This window comes from Rissa tridactyla, chromosome 3 (genome assembly GCF_028500815.1).
Source record: "Rissa tridactyla isolate bRisTri1 chromosome 3, bRisTri1.patW.cur.20221130, whole genome shotgun sequence".
Classification (NCBI taxonomy): domain Eukaryota; kingdom Metazoa; phylum Chordata; class Aves; order Charadriiformes; family Laridae; genus Rissa; species Rissa tridactyla.
Genome location: NC_071468.1, coordinates 64,445,630 through 64,458,030, shown reverse-complemented (window position 1 = coordinate 64,458,030; position 12,401 = coordinate 64,445,630). Strand labels below are relative to the sequence as shown.

The following is a 12,401-nucleotide window of genomic DNA, read 5'->3' as shown; positions in this document are numbered from 1 at the left end:
CATGCATCATGTCCACACCTACAAAATAGCTGGTTTAAAACTCTGAACATCACATTTTGACAGCTGACTGGAGGGGAGCAGGGGGGCCGCACAATTTTAATTGCTTGCTCCCCTACAAATTTGGTCCTATCAAAAACTATACATGTCCTACCACAACTAAAACTGTCAAAACCTGAGATTAGTGCGGCTTTTAAAAACTAAGTGTATTTCTGTTGTAATATTGCAATCAGTACAAAGATAGAAGAAAATAATGACGTTGACTGGAAATATCAGTTACAAGACTGGCAGTTTAATAACATACCTTATCAGAAAATCTAACTTTAAGAACATTATTAATTAAACAGTCATAATGTAAACGGAGGTTCCTGCTCCCAAACTATACACCATATAGCAAAACTAAATTACTTTACAAAATAATAATCCACTGTTCTTCCCAATGAACTGTAGCTTCAACACCCAGAGAGATGTTTCAAGAAGTCTAATGGTGTTTATAGAATTCTGGACATGCAATATCTATATACTAAAGTTCAAGACTTTGCAAAAGTTAAAAATGTTAAATCGTCAGTGAAAATTAGGCAAAAATAAAGATATTCAGTGCAACAGCTTAAAAGTTCACGTACAAATTTGCTACCAAACAGTGAGAACTGTAATATGTAAATTAAAAAAAATAGAAAAATGCAATTCTGGATTATAAATAGGTCCTATGTAATTAAAATTGTTTTTAATATACCAAGATACAAACGCTGATTTCTTTTTTTTTTTTTCCCCCGCTACTCTCTTGTAAAAGCTTTTTTTTGGTTAGCTTTCACAATATCATCAGGAGATGCTGATTTGAAGTCAAATGGTGTTATGGCTATTATAGGATCAGTTTCCTTGGGTGTTACGTCTTGTACTTGTCTACTGTATAAGAAAGCTTTATGTATACCAACTGTGTGCCGCTTATAACCTTTTGGAGGATAACGGAGACACAAGGTTAAAGCAAAAGCTGAAGGTCTTGCATGCAGTGCCTTCATCCACGAAAGGGACAAATCCTGCCTTTTAGGAGTAAGCCCTCTTTTGGGTTTTTTATTTGTTTTGGCAAAACCAGAACATTTTCCTTGTTTTTCTTTTAAAAGTTTCGTTTCAGGGCTTAAGATATTTGACTGTCCTACCACATTTTGTTCTGCAGATACATCTGCATTTTTTACAAGGACACTTAAATCAATGTTGGTTCTTTTAGAGGGCCTCGATTCAGTTACATTGAGCATGGGGAAGTCCGTCCTTTGTTGAGTTTTATCATCTATTTCAATAGTCTCTGCTATTAAATCCGAGAGTGATAAATTCTCAACCTCCTTTAGTGGAGAAACGTTAGAGAGAGCTAGAGAAGACAAAGATCCTGTTAGCTCTGGCATCCCACCTGAAGTTTGGGGCTGACTTACTAGTTGTGATAACGGTGTGGTTCCCAACTTCATATCAGTGAGACTTGTTGTTGACTGGGTATAAAGATCAGCCAAAGAATAACAGGGGCTAGCACTGCTGGCCTGGTGCTCCTGAAGTAAGTCAGCCAATGATGTACTTCCAGACCTTAATACTGGTAAAGCAGCCAAGCCTGAAGAAGGACTTTCTTGTTTTCTACTTTGCACAAATGAAGAAAAATTCTCAAGAAGTTCATTTTTTCTATTTACAGTGTGACTGACTTCATTATCAAGAGCCAATTTTCCTAAAGCACTTGTTAAACATGGAGGATTGTAAAAATTTGCATTACTATTACAATCAGAAGTATTCGAGGAAACAAGAGGAATGCTGTCTTCAGGACTCAGAGAATCACAAACCACATTCTGCATCAGCAGGGATTTCAAGTCCTGTGTTTCCTTGCATTCCAACCTCTTAAAGGAAGAATTTCCAGATGGGTTACTTCCTATGCTAGAGTAAACATCTTCACTGTTAGGAATCAAACTTACTGCATTAGCACTTTCTGGTAGTTGATTCTCTGCCTGTTTATTTACAGGTTCACAGAACGATCCTTTACACAAATCATCACTGAAAGATGACAGAACAAGTGAAGAGGATTTCAATCCTTTCCTTTCAGATGAAGGTATACTGGATTTTTCAGCATTAAGGAGCATTTTGTCATTTGTAATTAAAGAGTAACAAGCTGAACCACTTTTGGCTGTCAAGTTTCCAAACTGAGGTTTGCTGGTGTTGTCAGCAACATTTTCTACTGCACAAGAGAAACTGTCTGTGTCAATACACATTTCTGGACAACAAAGTAAGTCTCCTTACCTTACAATAGCCAGTAATTTTCAGATGAAGTGCAGTCACAACGAAATATCCAATTTTTTTAAAGTTGACAGCAGCAACAAAAAAAATCAAGAAGAAACATGAAAAGGCATTTAATTACTAAGTGTTATCCAAAGATATGCAATGTTCTACAATAAATTACAGGTATCTACTGAAATACCTAAGCAATTTTAAGAATCAGCAAAGAATGCCTACCCACGAAAGGGAGGTATTGGGGATGGGAGATGTCAGTTCACCAAACAAATAATGGAAGTGCATAAAACTTAAAGATGTCCAACTTTCAGGACATGTATTCATTCAGTTAAGTCATATACAATAAATCAGAAATGTACGGTGAACTGTAGATGGTTGCAGTTTGAATTTAAGCTGACACTAAGGTTTTATTTTGACTTCTAGCTCAGGAAAAGATACTGTTTCCTTTAAATGTTTTTAGAACACAGAAATAGAAGAGTAAGTTGGCCTTTTTTAATTTTCTAATAAATGACTAATGCAATAACAAGCATCTTCACAGCTTGTAAAGCCAAAATTAAACTGTACATAGAAATGAATCATCTTGAATGTAAACAATTAAAATGAATGTAAACAATTAAATAGAAATATACCTTTTGTCGTCTTTCCTACAATCACAGCATCCTCATTCTTGGTCTTCACATTTTGCTTACTGCCTTGTGAAAGCACAAGATCCAAAGCCTTCTGTACATCAAATTTACTATCCAGTACTGCTTGCACCATTGTTTGCTCTGGTACAGACTCTGCCAAAACTTCTCTCATTTGATCAAGGCATGAATTAAGACGGGCTAAAAGAGACATATTACTGTTATAAGCTGCACCAAAAAAAAAAAAGTGTTAAGTGGCCTACTCACTAGCACCACACATCTGATTAACAAAAACAAGAGAAAAATATCTCAGTAAGAGATAAAACCATTAGAAATTAATTTCGATCTCACTTATTGTCATGATAAACTTTGCCCCCCAAACCCTACAGAATATTTGACTAATTTCATATATTGCTATAAGGAACATATCACTAAATACTATTTAGAGACTATAAAGTCTCAGTATTGAAATACTCTGATGTTGTAAAATTAACTATCTTCACTGCAGAGAAGAAATACAAATAATCACCTTAAAATTATCCAAAGTAATTTAGTAAGTCAACGTGGAATCCCATTGCACACCACATTTTAAGTGTTTATAGATGCTATACTTAAAACCCAAAGTAAAACAGCATTTTTGGAGGCCTCAGGCCTTAAAAATTGAAAACTCTGGATCAACATGCCAGGTTTGAAACTACCTGCAGTCTTTACCTTTCCTAAAACCATAATACATTTTTTGACAGATAAAAACAATTTTCTTTGAAGCATATTTCTCCAAGTAGTGGAAGTCTTAACGAAGATAAGTTTCTTAAGTCTTGACTTGCCGCACAAGAGACTGAAAATTCACCAGGGTGCCACTCACTGGAAGTAGTGTGCTGATCAGACACACAAACACAAGAGAACAGAAGAAAATCTTCCTGAGTATCACAGTTTCTGCCAGTTCAGACTTTAGAAAACAGGAACTGAACAACAGGAAGACAACTCTCAGATTCTTTATTTGAACGCCTCCTCAAAGATGGTGATGTTTAAAGAACTTCGCTAAGGGAATCCAACACCACAGAATGCCAACTTCCTCGAGGTTACTTAAATCAGCACCCTTGACCTGTAATCCAAATAGCAAGTCGACGTTTCCTAGACATTTGCTCTGCAAAACAAGTACTGTTAGAGCCCTGCACAGTGTGCTGGTTGGCTACTTTATTATCCGGCACTCAGCAAGGACAATCTTGCCAAACTCGCTGTAGCCAGATTGACTGCAATCAATAATTTTGTATTCATGGCCAACACTGCACACTACACCAAACGTAACAGGTCTTGTGGGACTGCTGCTGTTATCACAGTAGAAATGGTTCTTTCTAGGTTTCTTTTCCATCTTTTTTAATCCAGAATATTACTTTTGTTCTTGTTCCAAAATCAGTTCTTAACTGATTGAGGCTGTCAAAAGCATTCTGAAAACCCAGGGTACCATATTGTCTAGATCACCCGTATCCACATAGAGGCTGATTCTTTCAAATTGCCCTCTACAGCATTATTTCCTGATATAAAAATATGCACATTACACCCCAATTTATCATATTTACTCATATGTCTAGGCATTAGTATAGCTTCCACCAATTTACCTGACATGGAATCTAGATTGTTTCTATTTTATCGATTGTTACTGAACTTTCTGCAACTTGATTTAAATGGCAAATTTCATTCATACATTTTATTGTCTATTCATTCATCAGCACACTTTACTCTGAGCTTATGAACCTTTTAAAAATAACACTGATTATTTCCAAAACTAAGCTAACTATTAACACTTAGGAAAGAGACTTGTGAATCCTTTTCAAAAAGCATGTCATTAAGCTATCAGGCAGCAAGTTTAAAAAACAAAAGCAAGTATTTTTTTCTCCAGCCACTCAGCTCAGAACTTGGCTCGTAATGTGGAATTCAGAGCTGCAGGACTGAATGGAAACCAAACTCTAATGAATTCAAAACAGAGTAAGAAAAGACTGTAGAAGATACAGGTATCTAAAGATATTGGCCACTGTTTCAAGGAAATGCGTGGCTTTGAAAACCTCTCAAATACTGCTAATTGCCATAATTTGGAATGGAATACAAGCAAAAGATCATTCTACAAATACTTTGTTTCTAATACTCTTCCCTCAGCATCCATTTGCTGAGTCAAGACCTTGAGCTACATGGATGCTTGGCCTGAGCCAGTAAAGCTGTTCTTATGCCTGAATTTCGTATCAAATCTCATTATTTCTCCCAAGAAACTAAGAACATATTTCAATGTATGCAACAAAGTTACAAGTAGTGTACAAAAAGTAGCTACTAACTTGAAGAATCACCACTGAAGCTAAGCTCATGAAGAGTATTTTCTACAAGAAGATTACAAAACTGTCAGCAGTGTCAGTCAAGTAACAAACATTAATTTAAGACTATTTTATTAAGTCCTTAATTCATAAAAGAGACTGTTTTGAGAATTATTTATTTTCTATAATTACCTCTGTCAACTTCAGTCAACTGATGGTTGGATGTAAAACAATCAGCAGTATCATCTGTACTTTCATAGCCATATTCTTCTTCTAGTGGCTCAGCAAATGTTGCTGGTTTTTCTCGTCTGGAGTAGATAAACTGAGCTGCTGCATTAGGTAAAAAACAAAGTATTAAAAAAAAAAGTCAATTTTTTTTCCTCCTTTAAGTACAAAACCTCTAAAGGGAAAAAATGTTAGGACGCTGACCTGTTGCAGTGGTTTCCAAGGGGAGGTAAGGGGTGCAGGTATGGGACACTACTGTATAATGACTACTAGCTGAAGACTATACAGAGCATACACCAATTCATGCTAGAATATAAATAAGTCATCATCGCAGTGAAACAACAGGCTGGGTAATATCCTTGTATCCATGTAATTCAATAATTCAATAGTTCAGTATTCAAACAAAAGAATATATGCCAGGTTTGAAAAATAGTATTTTCTATATCAAATTACCATCTATCACCTAATGTCTTCAGAACCTTACTCCACAATTATTTTTTTTACCTCAGTTACAAGTAAAAAAAAAATAATGAAAATAACATTGCTTTTACAATATGGCACTGTCAAACTACTGATAACAATTTAATGGAATCAAACACATTCTTCTCTTCTTGGAATTTCATTAGAAATACAGCCCATAAGTTAAAATGTATATTCACACAAAACTTTAAACAAGTGCATAATTCCACTCTGATTTAGCAACACGTTAAGTCATACATAGACAAAACTTCTTGCTGAACATGAGCCCCAGTTATTACATACTGTTAGAAATGTACAAAGTATAATATAAACAAATTTCCTTGTGTTATGTAATATTCTCCACAGCTCTGAAATACATACTGAAAGCATATGTATATCCAGAAGTAGTATAGCCTTAGCAACTGCTTCCCAAATGCATACCATTTCATATTCAAACACCATAACTGAAGCAACTGTTAAAAGATTGCTATCCAATCCAGACCAGATTATTTTATAAATGAAGTTTACATAAAAAGAATTCTTAGGAAAATTACCGTGCACAAACAAGAATTAGTTTTGCAATGTAGCAATTTACATTTAATTAAAAAGTAAACACTGCGCATTTTCATCAACAAAATACAAGGCTACCTTAATTCTTAGAAAAGGTCTGATAAATTCTCACTATTAAACTCAGAAATTGAATGCAAGACAATCTGAATTTAAATCAGGGAATGTGACTACAAATAATAAAAATACACACCTAGGTTTACTTATCTAAAATGAACAGGATGACAGAGGAACAGATTTTTAAAGACCTAATTAACTCAGGTACCTGTGGCCAGAGGTCACAGACTACATCACAGTCATGGTGGATTTACACCCAGCCTAGTAGCAGTAGCACAGCTTCACATCAACATCATCCCTACTGTTTTCAGGGCCTACTCAGCTCTAGAAACACTGCCACCAAATCTGGGGAAACCCTAAACTGATAGTCTTGCCAGAGATTTGACTGGAGAACACAACCTAATGGTTCTACAGAGGGGCTGAATTCAGCTGGGCTGAGCCACTCCAATTATGTCTTACCTGAGCACACAGCATCACTATTTCACACTTACTTTGCAACATTATGATGCTGGAAGCCTTATTATCTCCGCGTGATCTTGCATGAGAACAGAAGCCAGCGAGGACCAGCGCTGCATCCCACAATAAGACTGCCTACCCCACATTTACTCAAAGTTCTGTAAAAGTCATCAACTATCAAGTGCAGAATCACAACTGTTCAGCCCAGCTAGATCCTACTAACACTTTTCAAAGACAGCAAACGTTTCAAGACTATCAACACTTTCCCAGATTTTTACATTATCAAGTACATTCCGACCATCCAAGATAATATACTTGTAGGACTGAAGAGGTGCACAGTTGTCTAAAGTGACTTCCAACAGTACAATAATGCCTAACTCTACCTAACTGACTTTAACAGGATTATGGACACTAGGCACTTTTCAAAAGTTTCACTAGCTTTTAAATATTGTTTTATTCTAGAAATAAATATCAGAGTAGGAATCACTGGATAATGCTTACATGTAATCATTTGAACTAACCTGTTGAAGGAGAAATGCAATAATCATCTTCTACTGATTGGCCATACACATCATCATCTTCAAAATCTATGAAGCAGAAACAGTAAAATCAGTCTGTACAATACTTGACATTATAATTCAAAGAGTAGTTTTTACACAAGATTTTAAGAAATTACACATCTCTAGCATTGCAGAAGTGCAGTTGAGTACTGTTATTTAACTAGGTAAGAAAATCTAAGCTACAATAATAGAATTTTAACATTTAATATTCTATTCATTAGGAAAGCCAAAAATTTTCAGGAGCTGCCACACATCACATGTCCTCCTTCAGCATCTTCCTTGGAAGATTGCCCTCATAGTCAAAACCCAACTTTATATAGTTCCACAAATCTTTACCCATGGCACTTCGCTTCATATTTCTGCTTGACCTCTCAGGTCTTAATCACAGGCAGTTGAATTACAATCTCTACTCCAACAACTCAGCATCAGCATTTCTACTCCACACCTATCAACTTCTCGGCTTTTTTCTCTGGTCTATCCTCATGGCCATGTAACTTTCAGCTCAAGTTCAGGAAGGCAAAACCACAATTCACAATTCCTTTTGAATATGCAAAATTATTTCAGCCAAAAAGGAAGAATCTTACACAGTTACTTAAACACAACCATATATTTTCCCCATTAAAAAAAGGTATCAGGAATCAGTTACCGGGGAACACAGAGAGAAAGTAAATTACCCCTCCCTCAGAAAAAAATCCTAGTATTATATAAATCTTGAAAATAAATTTGTAATTTTCACTAAGTAACAATGAAATATATGAAAAAAGTAATTAAATATTTTTAAAGATGTTAAGCATACACTTATCAGTTTCACAAATTACATGTATTGTTTGTTGTTTCAAAAGAATGAGAGAAAAGAGTAGCTAACAGCTAAAAAGAATCTGCACTCTGATATCAACCTACAGACCTGGGACATTACAAACACTGTATCCATCTATAAAAGCCTCAGAATTTGGGGGATGAAAGGTTCATTTATCTCTCAACATGGAACAAGAAAATCAAAATAAACTTAATTCTATAATCCACTGTAATCAAAAAAAAAAAAAAGCCAACCAAAAGCAGTAGCTAAAAGGGCTGGCATAAGCGTATGAAAAGTTCAGTGAAAGACCCAGGAAGCTATTTTTGAAATTAAGTATCATGGGACAAAGAAATCATATTATAGGCTCATTTTGATTGTTTGTCTTAAAAAACAGAGCATATAGTTATCTACTTTTTGACCACGATGAAAAGGACACACTGTCTCCTGGTTCCATGCTAGGACCAATTCATCTGTAAAAAGTCTAGAGAAGAGCTATACATTTTTTTTTTCAAGGTAAGAACATTTTTGTAGTTTGGCCAATATTTGGACAATGTCAAGGAGAACTCCGAGATAACTTCTGTGAATGGTTAACATTCACAGTTCGTAGTGAGTGAAATCAAGGTGTGTTACTTGAATGGCTTGTATATCCCATACTGGTTTAATTTCTAGACTAAGTAAAGACACCTCAGTGATAATGGCTCAGCTTGTATTGACCATAAAAATAATTATTTAAAAATGACAGAAGTTACAGAGAACAGAGTAGAAGCCACAGAAGCATTCCGCAGTACCAACAGCTGTATCACCATCACAATCTCAGCTGGAGTATCACATTGAGTTCTGATTACAATACCTCAAAAAGGAGAGAGCAGAAAAAGAATATGGTCAAATAAAGGCCTCAATAAAGGATCTAAGGCCTCAGAAGCCTTCCTACAAAAGGAGACAAAAAAAACCTGCAAATATTTACTTTAGAAAGGAGACAAATAATGGGGACAGACAAAGCATTACAGAATAGTAAGTGGCATAAAAAGAACACATGGCATTAGGTTACATAAAAAAAAGAAGACGCAAAAGTGTACTTCATTTGGGGCAGAAATGATTGTATGCCACTACAAAAGTAGTATACAGCGTAAGCATAAAGACCACACATATACACACTTGTCATGAAACCTGATGTGTAATGCAACAGTGAAGTTTCAAATAGCAATAGCAACTTAAGCCTCATATGGCTACAGCAAATTACTAAGTATCTCAGGAACTTCATTAAGAGAGTGTACAAACAGTGAAAGGAATTCTACAGATTGGGCACCCGACTTCACAGATGACACAGTTTCAGCTGAAATCAACATTTCAACCAATCTGTGATGAAGGAAAACTCTAGAGGATGAAAGAATCAAGCAGTAAAATCCCCAATCCAATCTAAGATTTTGCCTATATTAGGTAAATTTGCACTTGTAAAACCTGCAAGGTAGGCCACGTGGATGTCATGGCTCACATGGATTTACATGACTTCCCCAAAAATTGCAGGCTCACAGTGCAAACCCCAATTTGCTACTATAATACATACACACATTGCATCCGTCCACTCAACAGCAAAAGCCCAGAGGCAGGCAGAAGTATTTTGTGCAATTTTTGTATATAATCTGACAAAGTGAGGCAATGAAATAGCTGCTCCCATACCAAAGGGTTCTTTGAAATACTAGTATCAATTGGAAGTGTGTCCATATTTCCACAGCCCAGGCCAACACAAACAAAACCACTGAGAATAAAGGTTGCGAATTGCTGTTTGCCTAAATTAATGGGACAGGGCACAAAAAAAGCTGCAGCACTGAGAGCCAAGCTCTTACACAAGAGCTCCTTCATTCACAGAATCCCAGGATGGTAGGGGTTGGAAGGACCTTTGGAGATCATCTAGTCCAACCCTCCTGCCAAGGTTCACCTACAGCAAGTTGCACAGGAACACATCCAGGTAGGTTTTGAATATCTCCAGAGTTGGAGACTCCACCAGCTCTCTGGGAAGCCTGTTCCTGTGCTCTGTCACTCTCAAAGTAAAGAAGTTCCTCCTCATGTTGAGATGGAATTTCCGGTGTTCCAGTTTGTGCCCATCGGCCCCTGTCCTGTTGCTGGGCACCATTGAAAAGAGCCTGGCACCCCTCTTGACACCCACCCTTTAGATATTTATAAGCATTAATAAGATCCCCTCTCAGTCTTCTCTTCTCCAGGCTAAACAGACTCAGGTCTCTCGGCCTTTCCTCATAAGAGAGGTGCTCCATTCCCTTCACCATCTTTGTAGCCCTCCGCTGGACTTTCTTCAGTAGTTCCCTGTCCTTCTTGAACTGAGACATTCAGAACTGGACACAGTACGCCAAATGCGGCCTCACCAGGCCAGAGTATAGGGGGAGGATGGCCTCCCTCGACCTGCTGGCCAGCACAGGAGACCATTGGCCTTCTTGGCCACAAGGGCACATTGCTGCCTCATGGCCAACTTGTTGTCCACCAGGACTCCCAGGTCTCTTTCTGCAGAGCTGCTTCCCAACAGGTTTGCCCCTAACCTATACCAGTATATGGGGTTATTCCTCCCTAGGTGCAGCACCCTATATTTGCCCTTGTTGAACTTTCATTACGTTCCTAACAGAAGCATTGGGTTTCATGCAAGCTTAAGTAAAATACTACAGCAAGGTGTCTGAAAAACAGGTTCTTCCTTAAGATGCTCAACTCCAAGAAAAGACTGTTGCCTCTTTATCATTAAGGCTGAACATCAGCAACAATTTGCAAGAGTGAGGCCGGGAACACAAACTTTTAACTTTCACAAGAGCAGAGATGGGCGGGGTGGGCTGTACTGAGGCTGGTTTTTCAAGCCACTCCCACCCGCCGGAGAAGCAGCCAACTCCGGCAGCTTAAGGCAAGGCAGGCAAAGCCTGCCGGGGCCGCGCTCCCCCGGCGGGGCTCCCCCGGTAGCGCAGGCGGCGGCCATGATGGTCAGCGGCAGCGCGGCCACGCGGGCCCCTCCCGCCGCTCGGGCGGGAAACGCGGAGAGGGGGAGGGAGGGAGAGGGGGAGGGAGGGAGGAGGGGAGGGAGGGAGGAGGGGAGGGAGAGGCGAGGCCTCGCACGGCGCCTCGTCCAACCCCCGGCGAAGAGGCGGGGCCGGCGGCTGCTTCTCCCCGCCCAGGGCCTTGACAGCCCCCCGCGCCCTCCCGCCCTCCCTGCCCGCCACCCGCCCCGGCCCCGCCGCTCCCTCCCGCAGACGCCGCCGATCACCCCCCCCCCCCACCCCCCCCCCCGCCGGGCGGAAGGGCCTGCCGGGGGAAGGTGTGCGGGCCTGGGGGGAGGGAGGAAGGCGCGAAGGGGCCGGCCCCCAGGGCGGCCCCCGCAGCTCTGCCGCCGGCTCCTGCTCGCCACTACCTTCGTCGTAGTTATACCCTCGGACGTTCCTGTGCCGGGACATGATGGCGGCGGCGGCGGCTGCCGCCTTGCTGGCCCGCGGTGGTTCTGGCGCGGCGGACCTAGGGCGCCATGTTGGTGTCCGGCAGGGCCTGACGGAATTCCCCCTCCGCGCAGGCGCGCCGGGGGCCCTTCCGCCCGCCTCGCACTCCCGCGCATGCGCGGCCTCTCCCGCCTCCGCCCGGCCGCTTCCTGCTCGGCCAGGTGGCGCGGGGCGAAGGGGGGCGGGCTGCCGAGGCCGCTCGCGCTCCGCCCCGGCGCTGGGCCGTTGGCCACGTCAGCGGCGGGCGCTGGTTTCGCGCCGGCCGGCCCACCCGACCCGGCTGAGGGGGTCGGCAGCTGCGGGGCCTGCGCCCCTCACCGCGCCCTCGGCCGCCTCAGAGACGGTGAGGGAACAGCCGCTGGGGCGCCGCGCTCTGGGGGGGTCTGCGGAGTCGTCGTGCTCAGCCCCGTGGGGAGCAGGGCAGGCCCACCTGGGGCAACGCCTTTACACCTCACCCGCCCCAGGCAGGGAAACACCCCCGTCCTCGCCGTGCTGCGGCCGACATTTGAGTGCTGGCGTCCAACCACCCTGCTACCAAGCCTGGCACGGGTCCCATGCTGCCATCGAGTGCAATGTTGGCATTTGAGGCGTAACCCGCATTTTTATATCATTGTTGACCCCCC

The 12,401-nt window shown here is 40.9% G+C and overlaps 1 protein-coding gene across 5 annotated transcripts in view; it reads right to left on the bottom strand.

The window, feature by feature from the left end:
• The window catches only part of HBS1L (HBS1 like translational GTPase), a 62,602-nt gene extending 50,741 nt beyond the window's left edge, over positions 1–11,861 (bottom strand). For 2 of the 5 annotated variants that reach the window (XM_054193821.1, XM_054193822.1), the window contains exons 1-4: positions 11,697–11,858; positions 7,462–7,527; positions 5,369–5,506; positions 2,883–3,077 (exon numbers count right to left, since the gene is read on the bottom strand). In XM_054193821.1, the coding sequence (XP_054049796.1) occupies positions 2,883–3,077; positions 5,369–5,506; positions 7,462–7,527; positions 11,697–11,739 (442 nt within the window). In that variant the 5' untranslated portion in view covers positions 11,740–11,858. Of the gene's footprint in view, positions 1–24; positions 2,258–2,882; positions 3,078–3,587; positions 3,752–5,368; positions 5,507–7,461; positions 7,528–11,696 lie in introns of those variants that run through there. The other 3 variants (XM_054193825.1, XM_054193823.1, XM_054193824.1) reach the window with 3 other exon arrangements.
• Positions 11,862–12,401: the final 540 nt, after the last annotated feature.